The sequence below is a fragment of the Oncorhynchus nerka genome, linkage group LG8 (genome assembly GCF_034236695.1).
Source record: "Oncorhynchus nerka isolate Pitt River linkage group LG8, Oner_Uvic_2.0, whole genome shotgun sequence".
Lineage (NCBI taxonomy): Eukaryota > Metazoa > Chordata > Actinopteri > Salmoniformes > Salmonidae > Oncorhynchus > Oncorhynchus nerka.
This window is the reverse complement of record NC_088403.1, coordinates 68911723-68931722: the sequence shown is the minus strand read 5'-3', so window position 1 is coordinate 68931722 and position 20000 is coordinate 68911723. Positions and strand designations below refer to the sequence as shown.

The 20000-nt window shown below is 42.7% G+C and overlaps 1 protein-coding gene across 1 annotated transcript in view; it reads right to left on the bottom strand.

Moving 5' to 3' along the window:
• The window catches only part of txk (TXK tyrosine kinase), a 33049-nt gene that overhangs the window by 6882 nt on the left and 6167 nt on the right, over positions 1-20000 (bottom strand). Inside the window, 5 exon segments of the mRNA XM_065022018.1 lie at positions 1639-1855; positions 7469-7640; positions 15033-15107; positions 15223-15347; positions 19903-20000. The exon segment at positions 19903-20000 is cut by the window's right edge and continues 1 nt beyond it. Of these exon segments, the coding sequence (XP_064878090.1) occupies positions 1639-1855; positions 7469-7640; positions 15033-15107; positions 15223-15347; positions 19903-20000 (687 nt within the window).

The window sequence follows — 20000 nt, the reverse complement described above, 5'->3', positions numbered from 1 at the left end:
TGCCTGAGAGAGGAGATAACGAACCATGTGGTCACACACACACACACACACTCTCTCTGTCGCTGACCAGACAGTTCCGTGCTGCCTGAGAGAGGAGATAACGAACCACGTGGTCACACACACACACTCTCTCTGTCGCTGACCAGACAGTTCCGTGCTGCCTGAGAGAGGAGATAACGAACCACGTGGTCACACACACACACTCTCTCTGTCGCTGACCAGACAGTTCCGTGCTGCCTGAGAGAGGAGATAACGAACCACGTGGTCACACACACACACACTCTCTCTGTCGCTGACCAGACAGTTCCGTGCTGCCTGAGAGAGGAGATAACGAACCACGTGGTCACACACACACACTCTCTCTCTGTGTGTCTTTCTGTCTTTCTGTCTGTGCCTCTCTGTGTCTCTCTCTGAGAAGATACATTTTACTCCTCTACTCTTATGGGTAAAACTAAAAAGCTATGCATGAAAACTCTTTAGTCATAATAGTCCCACCTAGTCAACAGATATTTAGTTAACCTAATTAACTGTAATTAACCTAATTAACTGCAATTAACCTAATTAACTGCCCCCACCAAGAGTTCCCAGCAGGTGTCTTGATTATAGAAGGCAGTGAGTCAGTGGTTCCTGAGTTGAAATCATGTTTTCCTGTTTTCCTCTTCTAGACTACTGAACGACTCATTCAAGGGTTTTTCTTTATTTTTACTATTTTCTACATTGTAGAATAATAGTGAAGACATCAAAACTATGAAATAACACACATGGAATCATGTTGTAACCAAAAAACGTGTTAAACAATATTTTATATTTGAGATTCTTCAAATAGCTACCATTTGCCTTGATGACAGCTTTGCACAATCTTGGCATTCTCTCAACCAGCTTCATGAGGTAGTCACCTGGAATGCTTTTCAATTAACAGGTGTGCCTTGTTAAACGTTAATTTATTTGTGGTATTTCTTTCCTTCTTAATGCGATTGAGCCAATCAGTTGTGTTGTGTCAAGGTAAGGGTGGTATACAGAAGATTTGGTAAATGACCAAGTCCATATTATGGCAAGAACAGCTCGAATAAGCAAAGAGAAACGACAGTCCATCATTACTTTAAGACATGAAGGTCAGTCAATACGCAAAACACTAGTCTCAACATCAACAGTGAAGACCCGACTCTGGGATGCTAATACCATTCTAATCAGCTCCCTACACAGGCCCAGAATGATCCTAATACCATTCTAATCAGCTCCCTCCACAGGCCCAGAAGGATCCTAATACCATTCTAATCAGCTCCCTACACAGGCCCAGAAGGATCCTAATACCATACTAATCAGCTCCCTACACAGGCCCAGAAGGATCCTAATACCATTCTATTCAGGTCCCTCCACAGGCCCAGAAGGATCCTTCCATTCTAATCAGCTCCCTCCACAGGCCCAGAAGGATCCTAATACCATTCTAATCAGCTCCCTACACAGGCCCAGAAGGATCCTAATACCATACTAATCAGCTCAGGCCCAGAAGGATGCTGTGAGGGTGGGACATTTCCTGTCTCCTAAGTTCCTCTGAGATGCTTTGTGGATACGAGCCCAGGTCTCTCCCTATTGGTTATGTGTTTTATATTCTGTAACCCCATTGGCTGATCGACTCACCAGGTCTCTGTGTATGAAGTTGTGTGTCTCCAGGTATTGCATGGCCTCACATGTGTCTTGACAGACAGACAGGAGCCATGGTTGTCCCATGGTCCCTCCATTCTGTCTCAGGTAGTTCAGCAGGCAGCCGTTCTCCATAAACTCAGTCACTATACACATGGGATGCTGCCGCGTACATACACCATACAACTGTACCAGCTTCGGGTGGCATAACCTCCTGAAACACACACACACACTGTGTGAGAGAGAGAGAGAGAGAGAGAGAGAGAGAGAGAGAGACAGAGAGAGACAGAGAGAGAGAGAGAGACAGAGAGAGAGAGAGAGAGAGACAGAGCGAGAGAGAGACAAAGACAGAGAGCGAGACAGAGAGAGAGAGAGAGAGAAATACAGAGAGAGACAGAGAGAGAGAGAGACAAAGACAGAGAGCGAGATAGAGAGAGAGAGAGAGAGAGAGAGAGAGAACACCAAATAATGCATGCAGAGCAGAATTAGGCCGATACCCACTAATTATCAAACTCCAGAAAAGAGACGTTAAATTCTATAACCACCTAAAAGGAAGCGATTCCCAAACCTTCCACAACAAAGCCATCACCTCAGAGAGATGAACCTGGAGAAGAGTCCCCTAAGCAAGCTGGTCCTGGGGCTCTGTTCACAAACACACCCTACAGAGCCCCAGGACAGCAGCACAATTAGACCGAACCAAATCATGAGAAAACAAAAAGATAATTACTTGACACATTGGAAAGAATTAACAAAAAAACAGAGCAAACTAGAATGCTATTTGGCCCTACACAGAGAGTACACAGTGGCAGAATACCTGACCTCTGTGACTGACCCAAACTTAAGGAAAGCTTTGACTATGTACAGACTCAGTGAGCATAGCCTTGCTATTGAGAAAGGCCGCCGTAGGCAGACATGGCTCTCAAAAGAAGACAGGCTATGTGCTCACTGCCCACAAAATGAGGTGGAAACTGAGCTGCACTTCCTAACCTCCTGCCCAATGTATGACCATATTAGAGAGACATATTTTCCTCAGATTACACAGATCCACAAAGAATTCGAAAACAAATCCAATTTTGATAAACTCCCATATCTACTGGGTGAAATTCCACAGTGTGCCATCACAGCAGCAAGATTTGTGACCTGTTGCCACGAGAAAAGGGCAACCAGTGAAGAACAAACACCATTGTAAATATAACCCATATTTATGCTTATTTATTTTATCTTGTGTCCTTTAACCATTTGTACATTGCTAAAACACTGTATATATATAATATGACATTTGTAATGTCTTTATTGTTTTGAAACCTCTGTATGTGTAATGTTTACTGTTAATTTTTGTTGTTTTTCACTTTATATATTCACTTTGTATGTTGTCTACCTCACTTGCTTTGGCAATGTTAACTAATGTTTCCCATGCCAATAAAGCCCTTGAATTGAATTGAATTGAGAGAGAGAGAGACAGAGAGAGAGAGACAGAGAGAGAGAGACAGAGAGAGAGAGACAGAGAGAGAGACAGAGAGAGAGAGAGATAGAGAGAGAGAGAGACAGAGAGAGAGAGAGAAAGAGAGAGATAGAGAGAGACAAAGAGAGAGAGACAGAGAGAGAAACTAAACAGTAGATGGAAACTAAATGGAAACTAAACAGTAGATGGAAACTAAACAGTAGATAGAAACTAAACAGTAGATAGAAACTAAATGGAAACTAAACAGTAGTTGGAAACTAAACAGTAGATAGAAACTAAACAGTAGATGGAAACTAAATGGAAACTAAACAGTAGATAGAAACTAAACAGTAGATGGAAACTAAACAGTAGATAGAAACTATACAGTAGATAGAAACTATACAGTAGTTGGAAACTAAACAGTAGATAGAAACTAAATGGAAACTAAACAGTAGATAGAAACTAAACAGTAGATGGAAACTAAACAGTAGATAGAAACTAAATGGAAACTAAACAGTAGATGGAAACTAAACAGTAGATAGAAACTAAATGGAAACTAAACAGTAGATAGAAACTAAACAGTAGATAAACAGTAGATGGAAACTAAACAGTAGATAGAAACTAAACAGTAGATAGAAACTAAACAGTAGATGGAAACTAAACAGTAGTTGGAAACTAAACAGTAGATGGAAACTAAATGGAAACTAAACAGTAGATGGAAACTAAACAGTAGTTGGAAACTAAACAGTAGATAGAAACTAAACAGTACATAGAAACTAAACAGTAGATAGAAACTAAATGGAAACTAAACAGTAGATAGAAACTAAATGGAAACTAAACAGTAGATAGAAACTAAATGGAAACTAAACAGTAGATAGAAACTAAACAGTAGATGGAAACTAAACAGTAGATAGAAACTAAACAGTAGATAGAAACTAAACAGTAGTTGGAAACTAAACAGTAGATAGAAACTAAATGGAAACTAAACAGTAGATAGAAACTAAACAGTAGATGGAAACTAAACAGTAGATAGAAACTAAATGGAAACTAAACAGTAGATGGAAACTAAACAGTAGATATAAACTAAATGGAAACTAAACAGTAGATGGAAACTAAACAGTAGATAGAAACTAAATGGAAACTAAACAGTAGATAGAAACTAAACAGTAGATGGAAACTAAACAGTAGTTGGAAACTAAACAGTAGATGGAAACTAAACAGTAGATGGAAACTAAACAGTAGATAGAAACTAAATGGAAACTAAACAGTAGATAGAAACTAAATGGAAACTAAACAGTAGATAGAAACTAAATGGAAACTAAACAGTAGATAGAAACTAAACAGTAGATGGAAACTAAACAGTAGTTGGAAACTAAACAGTAGATGGAAACTAAACAGTAGATGGAAACTAAACAGTAGATAGAAACTAAATGGAAACTAAACAGTAGATAGAAACTAAATGGAAACTAAACAGTAGATAGAAACTAAACAGTAGATGGAAACTAAACAGTAGTTGGAAACTAAACAGTAGATGGAAACTAAACAGTAGATAGAAACTAAATGGAAACTAAACAGTAGATAGAAACTAAATGGAAACTAAACAGTAGTTGGAAACTAAATGGAAACTAAACAGTAGATGGAAACTAAACAGTAGTTGGAAACTAAATGGAAACTAAACAGTAGTTGGAAACTAAACAGTAGTTGGAAACTAAACAGTAGTTGGAAACTAAATGGAAACTAAACAGTAGATGGAAACTATACAGTAGATGGAAACTAAACAGTAGATGGAAACTAAACAGTAGATAGAAACTAAACAGTAGATAGAAACTAAACAGTAGATAGAAACTAAACAGTAGATAGAAACTAAACAGTAGATGGAAACTAAACAGTAGATGGAAACTAAACAGTAGATAGAAACTAAACAGTAGATAGAAACTAAACAGTAGATAGAAACTAAACAGTAGATAGAAACTAAATGGAAACTAAACAGTAGATGGAAACTAAACAGTAGATAGAAACTAAACAGTAGATAGAAACTAAATGGAAACTAAACAGTAGATGGAAACTAAACAGTAGATAGAAACTAAACAGTAGATAGAAACTAAATGGAAACTAAACAGTAGATAGAAACTAAACAGTAGATGGAAACTAAACAGTAGTTGGAAACTAAACAGTAGATGGAAACTAAACAGTAGATAGAAACTAAATGGAAACTAAACAGTAGATAGAAACTAAACAGTAGATGGAAACTAAACAGTAGTTGGAAACTAAACAGTAGATAGAAACTAAACAGTAGATAGAAACTAAATGGAAACTAAACAGTAGATGGAAACTAAACAGTAGATAGAAACTAAATGGAAACTAAACAGTAGTTGGAAACTAAATGGAAACTAAACAGTAGATGGAAACTAAACAGTAGTTGGAAACTAAATGGAAACTAAACAGTAGTTGGAAACTAAACAGTAGATGGAAACTAAACAGTAGATAGAAACTAAACAGTAGATAGAAACTAAACAGTAGATGGAAACTAAACAGTAGTTGGAAACTAAATGGAAACTAAACAGTAGTTGGAAACTAAACAGTAGATAGAAACTAAACAGTAGATAGAAACTAAATGGAAACTAAACAGTAGATGGAAACTAAACAGTAGATAGAAACTAAATGGAAACTAAACAGTAGATAGAAACTAAACAGTAGATAGAAACTAAATGGAAACTAAACAGTAGATAGAAACTAAATGGAAACTAAACAGTAGATAGAAACTAAATGGAAACTAAACAGTAGATAGAAACTAAATGGAAACTAAACAGTAGATGGAAACTAAACAGTAGATAGAAACTAAATGGAAACTAAACAGTAGATGGAAACTAAACAGTAGATAGAAACTAAACAGTAGATAGAAACTAAATGGAAACTAAACAGTAGATAGAAACTAAATGGAAACTAAACAGTAGATGGAAACTAAACAGTAGATAGAAACTAAATGGAAACTAAACAGTAGATAGAAACTAAATGGAAACTAAACAGTAGATAGAAACTAAACAGTAGATAGAAACTAAACAGTAGATAGAAACTAAATGGAAACTAAACAGTAGATAGAAACTATACAGTAGATAGAAACTATACAGTAGTTGGAAACTAAACAGTAGATAGAAACTAAATGGAAACTAAACAGTAGATAGAAACTAAATGGAAACTAAACAGTAGATGGAAACTAAACAGTAGATGGAAACTAAACAGTAGATAGAAACTAAATGGAAACTAAACAGTAGTTGGAAACTAAATGGAAACTAAACAGTAGATGGAAACTAAACAGTAGTTGGAAACTAAATGGAAACTAAACAGTAGATGGAAACTATACAGTAGATGGAAACTAAACAGTAGATGGAAACTAAACAGTAGATAGAAACTAAACAGTAGATAGAAACTAAATGGAAACTAAACAGTAGATGGAAACTAAACAGTAGATAGAAACTAAACAGTAGATAGAAACTAAACAGTAGATGGAAACTAAATGGAAACTAAACAGTAGATGGAAACTAAACAGTAGATAGAAACTAAACAGTAGATAGAAACTAAATGGAAACTAAACAGTAGTTGGAAACTAAACAGTAGATGGAAACTATACAGTAGATGGAAACTAAACAGTAGATAGAAACTAAATGGAAACTAAACAGTAGTTGGAAACTAAACAGTAGATAGAAACTAAATGGAAACTAAACAGTAGATGGAAACTAAACAGTAGATGGAAACTATACAGTAGATGGAAACTAAACAGTAGATGGAAACTAAACAGTAGATGGAAACTATACAGTAGATGGAAACTAAACAGTAGATGGAACATGTGATTAGAGATGGAGTGTGTGTGTTTGTGTGGTTAGACTAGAGATGTGGGGGTGTGACAATGATAGCAAATCACACACCACTCTTAGCCTGTTCCCAGCTCCGAGGCCACTCTCTTTATCAATGTTTGTGTTTATCAGTGTCTGTTTCTCTCTGTCCGTGTGTTTGTGTCTTTATCAGTGTGTGTGTGTGTGTGTGTTACACATGTTCTACTCACATCATAATCTTAGCCTCCTCTATGAAGTCTTCTTCGTTGATTGTTTTAATGGCCACCTTACACGTGTGTGTGTGTGTGTGTGTGTGTGTGTGTGTGTGTGTGTGTGTGTGTGTGTGTGTGTGTGTGTGTGTGTGTGTGTGTGTGTGTTACACATGTTCTACTCACATCATAATCTTAGCCTCCTCTATGAAGTCTTCTTCGTGCATGGCTCTTTATCAGTGTGTGTGTGTTACACATGTTCTACTCACATCATAATCTTAGCCTATGAACCTTGCATGGCTCTTTATCGTGTGTGTGTGTGTGTGTGTTACACATGTTCTACTCACATCATAATCTTAGCCTCCTCTATGAAGTCTTCTTCGTGCATGGCTCCTTCATTGATTGTTTTAATGGCCACCTTACACAGAGCTCTCCATTTCCCCAGCCTCACCAACCCAAACTGACCACAACCCAGCTCCTTCATTACAGTCAACTCACTAGGGTCAATCTCCCATTTCTCTACAAGGAGGGATTGAGAGAGGGAGAGGGGGGAAAGAGTGACAGATCTAGGTTTACATCATTTAAAAAATATAAAAAAATAAACATTTTATTTCACCTTTATTTAACCAGGTAAGGCCAGTTGAGAACAAGTTCTCATTTACAACTGCGACCTGGCCAAGAGAAAGCAAAGCAGTTCGACACATACAACAACACAGAGTTACACATGGAATGAACAAACATACAGTCAATAACACAATAGAAAAGTCTATATACAATGAGTGCAAATGAGGTAAGATAAGGGAGTTAAGACAATAAATAGGCCATAGTGGCGAAATAATTACAATTTAGCAATTAAACACGAATGGTTGATGTGCGGATGAGGATGTGCAAGTTGAGATACTGGGGTGCAAAGCAAAAAAATACATAACAATATGGGGATGAGGTAGTTGGGTGGGCTGTTTACAGATGGGCTTTTTACAGATGGGATTTTTACAGATGGGCTGTTTACAGATGGGCTGTTTACAGATGGGCTGTTTACAGATGGGCTGTTTACAGATGGGCTGTTTACAGATGGGCTTTTTACAGATGGGCTGTTTACAGATGGGCTGTTTACAGATGGGATGTTTACAGATGGGCTGTGCACAGGTACAATGATCTGCAAGCTGCTCTGACAGCTGATGCTTAAAGTTAGTGAGGGAGATTAAGAGTCTCCAGCTTCAGTGATTTTTGCAATTTGTTCCAGTCATTGGCAGCAGAGAACTGGAAGCAAAGGCGGCCAAATGAGGAGTTGGCTTTGGGGTTGACCAGAGAGATATACCTGCTGGAGCGCGTGCTGCGGGTGGGTGCTGCTATGGTGACCAGTGAGCTGAGATAAGGCGGGGCTTTACCTAGCAAAGACTTATAAATGCCCTGGAGCCAGTGTGTTTGTGTCACGCCCTGACCTTAGACCTTCTGTAATCTAACTAAGGTTAATGGTAACATATTCAGAGAGCTATACAACAACCTGTCTCTAGAGCCCTGACCTTAGAGAGCCTTCTTATGTCTCTATTTGGTTTGGTCAGGGTGTGATTTGGGGTGGGCATTCTATGTTTTTGTTTTCTATGATTTTGTATTTCTATGTTTTGGCTGGGTATGGTTCTCAATCAGGGACAGCTGTCTATCGTTGTCTCTGATACAGAACCATACTTAGGCAGCCCCTGTCCCCTCCTTTCTGTGTGGGATGTTGTCTTTGTTTTGGCTGGGTATGGTTCTCAGGGACAGCTGTCTATCGTTGTCTCTGATTGGGAAACATACACAAGCTTCACGGTTGTTTTTCTGTAGTTTATTGTTTTTGTCGGCGTCATCCTAATAAAAAGGAATATTTACGCTCACCACGCTGCGCTTTGGTCCAGTTCTTTCGACCGCCGTGACAGTTTGGCAACAAATATGTTGCTACAGATGGGTGCTGCTATGGTGACCAGTGAGCTGAGATAAGGTGGGGCTTTATCTAGCAAAGACTTATAAATGACCTGGAGCCAGTGGGTTTGGCGACGAATATGAAGCGAGGGCCAACCAACGAGAGCATACAGTTCGCAGTGGTGGGTAGTATATGGTGCTTTGGTGACAAAACGGATGGCACTGTGATAGACTGCATCCACCTTGCTGAGTAGAGTGTTGGAGGCTATTTTGTAAATGACATCGGCGAAGTCGAGGATCGGTAGGATGGTCAGTTTTACGAGGGTATGTTTGGCAGCGTGAGTGAAGGATGCTTTGTTGCGAAATAAGAAGCCGATTCTAGATTTAATTTTGGATTGGAGATGTTTGATATGGGTCTGGAAGGAGAGTTTATAGTCTAACCAGACACCTAGGTATTTGTAGTTGTCCATGTATTCTAAGTCAGAGCCGTCCAGAGTAGTGATGCTGGATGGGCAGGCATGTGCGATCGGTTGAAGAGCATGCATTTAGTTCTACTTATTTAAGAGCAGTTGGAGGCCATGGAAGGAGAGTTGTATGGCGTTGAAGCTCGTCTGGAGGTTTGTTAACACAGTGTCCAAAGAAGGGCCAGAGGTATTCAGAATGGTGTCGTCTGCGTAGAGGTGGATCAGAGAATCACCAGCAGCAAGAGCGACATCATTGTGGTATACAGAGAAAAGAGTCGGCCTGAGAATTGAACCGTGGCACCCCCATAGAGACTACCAGAGGTCCGGACAACAGGCCCTCCGATTTGACACACTGAACTCTGTCTGAGTAGTTGGTGAACCAGGCGAGGCAGTCATTTGAGAAACCAAGGCTGTCGAGTCTGCCGATGAGGATGTGATGATTGACAAAGTCGAAAGCCTTGGCCAGGTCGATGAATACGGCTGCACAGTAATGTTTCTTATCGATGGCGGTTATGATATCGTTTAGGACCTTGAGCGTGGCTGAGGTGCACCCATGACCAGCTCGGAAACCAGATTGCATAGTGGAGAAGGTACGGTGGGATTCGAAATGGTCAGTGATCTGTTTGTTGACTTGGCTTTCGAAGACCTTAGAAAGGCAGGGCAGGATGGATATAAGTTTGTAACAGTTTGGGTCTAGAGTGTCTCCCCATTTGAAGAGGGGGATGACCGCGGCAGCTTTTCAATCTTTGGGGATCTCAGACGATATGAAAGAGAGGTTGAACAGGCTAACCAGACGCTAACCAGACTCTAACCAGACCCTAACCAGACCCTAACCAGACTCTAACCAGACCCTAACCAGACTCTAACCAGACTCTAACCAGACCCTAACCAGACCCCAACCAGACCCTAACCAGACTCTAAACAGACCCTAACCAGACCCTAACCAGACTCTAAACAGACCCTAACCCCCACCAGACCCTAACCAGACCCTAACCAGACTCTAGCCAGACCCTAACCAGACCCGCACCAGACCCTAACCAGACCCTAACCAGACTCTAACCAGACCCTAACCAGCCCCTAACCAGCCCCTAACCAGACCCGCACCAGACCCTAACCAGACTCTAACCAGACCCTAACCCCCACCAGACCCTAACCAGAATCTCACCCAACTCTAACCCCCACCAGACCCTAACCAGACCCTAACCAGACCCTAACCAGACCCTAACCCCCACCAGACCCTAACCGGACCCTAACCAGACCCTAACCCCTACCAGACCCTAATCAGAACTGTACCAGACCCTAACCAGACCCTAACCAGACTCTAACCAGACCCTAACCACACCCTAACCAGACCCTAACCAGACCCTAACCCCCACCAGACCCTACCCAGACCCTACCCAGACCCTAACCAGACCCTATCCAGGCCCTAACCAGACCCTAACCAGACCCTAACCCCCACCAGACTCTAACCAGACCATAACCAGACTCTAACCCCCACCAGACCCTAACCAGACCCTAACCAGAGCCTAACCAGACTCTAACCAGACTCTAACCCCCACCAGACCCTAACCAGACTCTAACCAGACTCTAACCAGACCCTAACCAGACCCTAACCAGACCCTAACCAGACCCTAACCAGACACTAATCAGACTCTAACCCCCACCAGACCCTAACCAGACTCTAACCAGACTCTAACCAGACCCTAACCAGACCCTAACCAGACTCTAACCAGACACTAATCAGACCCTAACCAGACTCGACCCACCAGACCCTAACCAGACCCTAACCAGACACTAATCAGACCCTAACCCCCACCAGACCCTAACCAGACTCTAACCCCCACCACACCTGACCCGCTAATATAGAAAATGCCTGTTGGCTACAGTCAGAGATGACGGAGCGATTTTTTGACAGGGGGTGCAGGATTTAGTGTTGCCGGATGTAGATATATTTCTGCTTATAATTTCTGACACTTTGGTAGGCTATTTGTTAGTCAACTTGTCTATAATTAGATACATGCAGATTCCCTGCTGTTATATTTTACCCTAGAATACTAAATTAACTCTTGCTCAAGATCACTTCCTGAGTCAAGATCACTTCCTGAGTCAAGATCACTTCCTGAGTCAAGATCACTTCCTGAGTCAAAATGCAAGCCGAGATCTACCGCTCTGATGTTTTAAAAACATGACTTCATAAAAGTAAGCCTATGCAAAATGAACCAATTAAAAACCGTTCTGTAACGATGAGGTTTGTGCAGTGGGCATTAGGCACTACGAGGTGATAATGTATTGGGCCTAATGCCTACTGAGCATAGCCACTATGAGGTGATAATGTATTGGGCCTAATGCCTACTGAGCATTAGCCACTATGAGGTGATAATGTATTGGGCATAATGCCTACTGAGCATAGCCACTACGAGGTGATAATGTATTGGGCCTAATGCCTACTGAGCATTAGCCACTATGAGGTGATAATGTATTGGGCCTAATGCCTACTGAGCATAGCCACTACGAGGTGATAATGTATTGGGCCTAATGCCTACCGAGCATAGCCACTACGAGGTGATAATGTATTGGGCCTAATGCCTACTGAGCATAGCCACTATGAGGTGATAATGTATTGGGCCTAATGCCTACTGAGCATAGCCACTACGAGGTGATAATGTATTGGGCCTAATGCCTACTGAGCATAGCCACTACGAGGTGATAATGTATTGGGCCTAATGCCTACCGAGCATAGCCACTACGAGGTGATAATGTATTGGGCCTAATGCCTACTGAGCATAGCCACTACGAGGTGATAATGTATTGGGCCTAATGCCTACCGAGCATAGCCACTACGAGGTGATAATGTATTGGGCCTAATGCCTACTGAGCATAGGCCCAATACATTACCACCTCGTAGTGGCTAATGCCTACTGAGCATAGGCCCAATACATTATCACCTCGTAGTGGCTAATGCCTACTGAGCATAGGCCCAATACATTATCACCTCGTAGTGGCTAATGCCTACTGAGCATAGGCCCAATACATTATCACCTCGTAGTGGCTAATGCCTACTGAGCATAGGCCCAATACATTATCACCTCGTAGTGGCTAATGCCTACTGAGCATAGGCCCAATACATTATCACCTCGTAGTGGCTAATGCCTACTGAGCATAGGCCCAATACATTATCACCTCGTAGTGGCTAATGCCTACTGAGCATAGGCCCAATACATTATCACCTCGTAGTGGCTAATGCCTACTGAGCATAGGCCCAATACATTATCACCTCGTAGTGGCTAATGCCTACTGAGCATAGGCCCAATACATTATCACCTCGTAGTGGCTAATGCCTACTGAGCATAGGCCCAATACATTATCACCTCGTAGTGGCGCGATTAACCGATTGGTGACCACTGTTATAAATTATTATGAATAAATGATTCAATCTCGTTGATGTCAAGTTTTATCTGACATCTCTGCTTCTGTCACCTGTTATGATGCTGATAAACACAGGACCTTTACAGACGGTCCCTAACTGTGGTTGATCTACTGTCACCTGTTATGATGCTGATAAACACAGGACCTTTACAGACGGTCCCTAACTGTGGTTGAACTACTGTCACCTGTTATGATGCTGATAAACACAGGACCTTTACAGACGGTCCCTAACTGTGGTTGAACTACTGTCACCTGTTATGATGCTGATAAACACAGCACCTTTACAGACGGTCCCTAACTGTGGTTGAACTACTGTCACCTGTTATGATGCTGATAAACACAGGACCTTTACAGACGGTCCCTAACTGTGGTTGATCTACTGTCACCTGTTATGATGCTGATAAACACAGGACCTTTACAGACGGTCCCTAACTGTGGTTGATCTACTGTCACCTGTTATGATGCTGATAAACACAGGACCTTTACAGACGGTCCCTAACTGTGGTTGAACTACTGTCACCTGTTATGATGCTGATAAACACAGGACCTTTACAGACGGTCCCTAACTGTGGTTGAACTACTGTCACCTGTTATGATGCTGATAAACACAGCACCTTTACAGACGGTCCCTAACTGTGGTTGAACTACTGTCACCTGTTATGATGCTGATAAACACAGGACCTTTACAGACGGTCCCTAACTGTGGTTGAACTACTGTCACCTGTTATGATGCTGATAAACACAGGACCTTTACAGACGGTCCCTAACTGTGGTTGATCTACTGTCACCTGTTATGATGCTGATAAACACAGGACCTTTACAGACGGTCCCTAACTGTGGTTGAACTACTGTCACCTGTTATGATGCTGATAAACACAGGACCTTTACAGACGGTCCCTAACTGTGGTTGATCTACTGTCAGCTGTTATGATGCTGATAAACACAGGACCTTTACAGACGGTCCCTAACTGTGGTTGATCTACTGTCACCTGTTATGATGCTGATAAACACAGGACCTTTACAGACGGTCCCTAACTGTGGTTGATCTACTGTCACCTGTTATGATGCTGATAAACACAGGACCTTTACAGACGGTCCCTAACTGTGGTTGAACTACTGTCACCTGTTATGATGCTGATAAACACAGGACCTTTACAGACGGTCCCTAACTGTGGTTGATCTACTGTCACCTGTTATGATGCTGATAAACACAGGACCTTTACAGACGGTCCCTAACTGTGGTTGATCTACTGTCAGCTGTTATGATGCTGATAAACACAGGACCTCTACAGACGGTCCCTAACTGTGGTTGAACTACTGTCACCTGTTATGATGCTGATAAACACAGGACCTCTACAGACGGTCCCTAACTGTGGTTGAACTACTGTCACCTGTTATGATGCTGATAAACACAGGACCTTTACAGACGGTCCCTAACTGTGGTTGAACTACTGTCACCTGTTATGATGCTGATAAACACAGGACCTTTACAGACGGTCCCTAACTGTGGTTGAACTACTGTCACCTGTTATGATGCTGATAAACACAGGACCTTTACAGACGGTCCCTAACTGTGGTTGAACTACTGTCACCTGTTATGATGCTGATAAACACAGGACCTTTACAGACGGTCCCTAACTGTGGTTGATCTACTGTCACCTGTTATGATGCTGATAAACACAGGACCTTTACAGACGGTCCCTAACTGTGGTTGATCTACTGTCACCTGTTATGATGCTGATAAACACAGGACCTTTACAGACGGTATCTAACATTCTCTCAAGATGCTGTGTGTGTTTTAGAGTGTGTGAGTGTGTTTCAGAGTGTGTGAGTGTGTTTCAGAGTGTGTGAGTGTGTTTCAGAGTGTGTGAGTGTGTTTTAGAGTGTGTGAGTGTGTTTCAGAGTGTGTGAGTGTGTTTTAGAGTGTGTGAGTGTGTTTCAGAGTGTGTGAGTGTGTTTTAGAGTGTGTGAGTGTGTTTCAGAGTGTGTGAGTGTGTTTCAGAGTGTGTGAGTGTGTTTCAGAGTGTCAGAGTGTGTTTTAGAGTGTGTGAGTGTGAGTGTGTTTCAGAGTGTGTGAGTGTGTTTCAGAGTGTGTGAGTGTGTTTCAGAGTGTGTGTTGACTGACCTGAGCTGAAGCCTGGTGTAGCAGGGACACACCTGCCCATGGGTCCTACTGCATACCTTAACCTGGTCACCAGACCTGCACACACAGAGGGCGAGAGGGTGTGTGTGTGTGTGTGTGTGTGTGTGTGTGTGTGTGTGTGTGTGTGTGTGTGTGTGTGTGTGTGTGTGTGTGTGTGTGGTGTGTACTCTACCTGCAGCGTTGTGGTTGTGGTACTCTATGAGTTCAGGTATCGAGGTGAAGATGTGCTTCTCACAAAGATAGAAGCTTCCAGAATCATTGAGCTTTATCTGGTAGTGTCTGATACCACCGTTTATACTAAGGGGAGAGAGTGGAGCAAGAAGAGAGGTAGAGAGAGAGAGATAGAGACAGGGATGGAGAGAGAGAGAGACAAGGATGGGGAGAGAGAGAGAGAGAGAGACAGAGACAGAGAGAGAGAGAGAGAGAGAGACAGCAGAGAGCAGAGAGCAGAGCAGAGGTCACGATCAGATGAGCTCCTGCATTTTTCAGCATTTTCTTTAAAAAATATAGATTTAGAGTTAGATAAACTTAGATTTTTTTGTCAGGAACACATACAGGATGCTACCCTCTACAACATAACCCTCACTTCAAATCAAAATTCAAAACCTACAACCTGATTTTGGACGGAATTACAGAATTACCTGGAAGGTTCACAACTATACCAAGGATTTATTACCGCATACAGCAAATTCTCTGGAAAACAACAGAAACCTGAAAACACCATCCAACCTGGAACTGAGTGAGTAATGTTTAGTCTGAAACTATATCCTATTTCCAAAAGCCAAGAAGAAAAATACACACCATTACTTTATAAGGACTTGAATGCTAACATAATTCTGCCAAGCTTGATACAGCTTCAACTAGCACTGACGTGTCAAGTGAGAGGTGTCAAAGCCCATTAGCCCAACAATGGCAGGAGAGTCACACAGTCTACCCCAACCAAAATGAGAGGTCTTAGAGGCTCCCTCCCGCTGTTCAGAGGTAATTAAAATACAGTACCCTGTGTATGTAAAGAATGATAAGGCAAGAAAAGATCACAAAATGAAGCTCCTTGTGGAAAATCAAGAGACACTTTTTGCTGACTATTACAAAAATGGGAACATCAGCAACCTTATCTTCCACACAAACCATCCCCTGGCATGGCACAGTGCTATATTAGCACACTACCCCTTTGTTAAGAGAGGGGGGGTTAACGAGGGGTGGAAACTCAGAATACTTGATAACGAGGACTCTGAGTCAGGTAATATAAACCTCTAAGTCTGGAACAGTAATGGTACAGGGCAACACCAAACAGTTTCAGATGGACTTTCACCAAATTAAAGAATTAGCCCAGAAGGAGATCAAGCTCTCACTTGATAAAGATACCCCCACCCCGAGCGGGTCAGACCAGACCTCTTCATTATATAACCCCAAAGATGAGCAACCCACAGCGGAAATTCAACCTCCCAGAGTACTACTCCCTCATTGGAATGAAGGATACATTTACCCAGCTGGAGGTAAGGCAGGTGGAGCTGGAACAGCAGGTGATTCCACTCCAGTCAGCACAGACCCAGACAACAGTCCATCATAACAACACCCCTTAACCAGACAACAGTCCATCACAACAACACCCTCTTAACCAGACAACAGTCCATCACAACAACACCCTCTTAACCAGACAACAGTCCATCATAACAACACCCCTTAACCAGACAACAGTCCATCACAACAACACCCCCTTAACCCGGAGAGCTGGAGGTGGAGAGAGACATACAGTGGGGCAAAAAAGTATTTAATTATTTTCCACCTTAATTTGCAAATAAATTCATTAAAAATCCTACAATGTGATTTTCTGGATTTTTTTTCTCATTTTGTCTGTCATAGTTGAAGTGTACCTATGATGAAAATTAGAGGCCTCTCTCATCTTTTTAAGTGGGAGAACTTGCACAATTGGTGGCTGACTAAATACTTTTTTGCTCCACTGTATCTGCACTCTGGACAGTGGTGAGACAACTTCAACAGGAGAAAGAGCAGGAGCAGGAGAAGAACAGAGCACTAGAGGAGAGGATCAGACTGCTGGAGGAGGAGAGGTTGAGGGGGATGGAGGAGAGGTTGAGGGGGATGGCGTGTGACAGAGAACAACCCACTAGAGAGGTGGCCACCCCCACAGAGAAGCCAGCAGAACAGCCCACCTCAGCACCCAACAAAAGTCTCGACCCCACAGCAGAACAGTCCACACCAGACCCTGACCATAGAGTCGACATCACAGCAGAACAGACAAAAGAAAACCCCAAGCCCAGCGACTCTCACCCCCTCTGAGCACCCCCCCTGTCAGCCACCTGATAGCCCTTCTGACAACCCCCCCACACCCACCGAGGACAAACACAAGACACAGATTGTACTACTTATGGACTCAAATGGGAAATGTATAGAACAAAAAAAAACTTTTCCCAAACACAGTGTGTCTAAACTCTGGTGTCCAAACACCCAGCGCGCCCTAGACCTTCTGTCTGAGGCCAAACTAGGTTCACCCAGCCACATAATAATACACACAGGCACAAACGACCTGAGAGCACAGCAAGAAAGGGTGGCCACAGCACTGACGGGAGCGATTGAAAAAGCTTCTTCTACTTTCCCCAAGTGGTTAGCACAAGTGGTTATCTCCACCCTGCTACCACGAAAAGACTTCCACCCTGCCACAATACAGCGGCTAAACGCAAGTATTTCCCGTGACTGTGCCTCAAAACCAAATGTTTTCCTGGCCCACCACTCCACCCTGGACTTGAACAGCCTCTATGACCAGGTCCACCTCTACAAGGCAGCAGTGTCCACCACTCCACCCTGGACTAGAACAGCCTCTATGACCAGGTCCACCTCTACAAGGCAGCAGTGTCCACCACTCCACCCTGGACTAGAACAGCCTCTATGACCAGGTCCACCTCTACAAGGCAGCAGTGCCCACCACTCCACCCTGGACTAGAACAGCCTCTATGACCAGGTCCACCTCTACAAGGCAGCAGTGTCCACCACTCCACCCTGGACTTGAACAGCCTCTATGACCAGGTCCACCTCTACAAGGCAGCAGTGTCCGCCACTCCACCCTGGACTTGAACAGCCTCTATGACCAGGTCCACCTCTACAAGGCAGCAGTGCCCGGACTCTAAAGGACATCGCTCTCAAACGTATCCCCAACACTTCACACAGGAGCAACAGATCAATAGACACCCCACCCAGACCAGCGAGACACTCTCCCGGACCTGCAGGACCACCCCCTGGACCTACACATAGAGGACCCACGCCAAGAGGAATTACATCCAGACCACCGCACACCCAGACACATCCACACCCCCACCCCAACCAATCAACACCCCCCCACGTCAACCATGCCCACACCCCATTTAGGCACCCTCAGATCAGACCTATGCCCCTCCTGCTCACCCCATGCACCCCACCCCCGCAAAGAGGGCTTCAACATGGAAGTCACACATACGCTCAGGCCGTGAGCAGGCAAACAGGCCCAACCCCCACTCTTGCACTAGCCCAAGACAATGGAATGTACCAGATGCTCAGCAGGCTCTGCTCACACTTACTGGCCTGAGGCCAAACCACGACCAACAACATTGGACACTTTATGGAACACAAAGCCTTCACCATCCCATCCTGGAATATCCAAGGCCTGAGGTCATCTGCCTTTGGCCTAAAGAGCAGGAACCCGGACTTCAACAAAGAAATCGTTAATACAGACATTGTCATCCTGCAGCTGGTGGTCCCATCCACTCAACTACCAGGTGGGTGGAAAACAGAAAATAGAGAGCTTAGTCCCATCCACTGACACAGGTTGGAAAGAATTAACAAAAAACTGAGCAAACCTAGAATGCTATTTGGCCCTCTAAACAGAGAGTCCCATCCACTCAACTACCAGTGGCAGAATACCTGGTTGCCCACTGTGACTGTAGTCCCCCAAACCTTAGATGGACCTCAGTTGAGGCATAGCCTTAGCATACCTCCTGTCCAATGTATGACCATATTAGAGAGACATATTTCCCTCAGATTACCCACATTCTTTCCTGGTGTGAAACAAAGAATTGCTAATTTGGAAAACAAATTCCAATTAATCTGATTTTAAACTCTAAAGGAAATTATCTACAGAGAAAAAAATGGGTGAAATACCCCCACAGTGTGAGCTTCTCCATCACAGCAGCAGGGACAGATTTGTGACCTGTTGAACCGGACAAGAACCTGAAAAGGGCAAACAGTGAAGAACAAACACCATTGTAAATACAACCCATATTTATGCTTATTTATTTTATCTTGTGTCCTTTAACCATTTGTACATTGTTAAAACACTCAATCATGAGGCATCAAAGCCAAAAGGAACTGAGTATTATATATATAATGGAATGAACAGTTTGAAACCTACCAAAAAACAATTGTCTTTTTGTTTTGAAACTTCTGTATGTGTAATGTTTACTGTTCATTTTTATTGTTTATTTCACTTTTGTCATATTATCTACCTCACAATTGTTTTGAAGAATGGAAACAAATGTTAACAAAAACATGTTTACGCCTTCACTATGGTGTCAATAAATACACCCTTGAATTGAATTGAATTATAATTGAATTGGAAAACTGAGAGAAACAAGACGAAGAAGAGACAAAAGAGAGAGAGAGAGAGAGAGCAACAACAAGCTGGATTCCGAAGTTCTCCAATCTCAAAAGAGAGAGAGAGACCACTGGAGACGAAGAGAACCCAGACAGAGAGAAGAGATTCCAGAACAAACTGGATTCCAGATTCTCCAATTACAGATGGCTCAGTGTGTTAGGGATTGATTTTCCACATGGTCCATATAATGTATTTATTAAAGGTTCTTACCCCAGAGCTTTAGTGAACACTTAAACAGTGTAACAGTGCTTTGTTGATTACCGTATGACAGACTCACCCTCACAAACAAACAAACCCTCCCTCTTTAG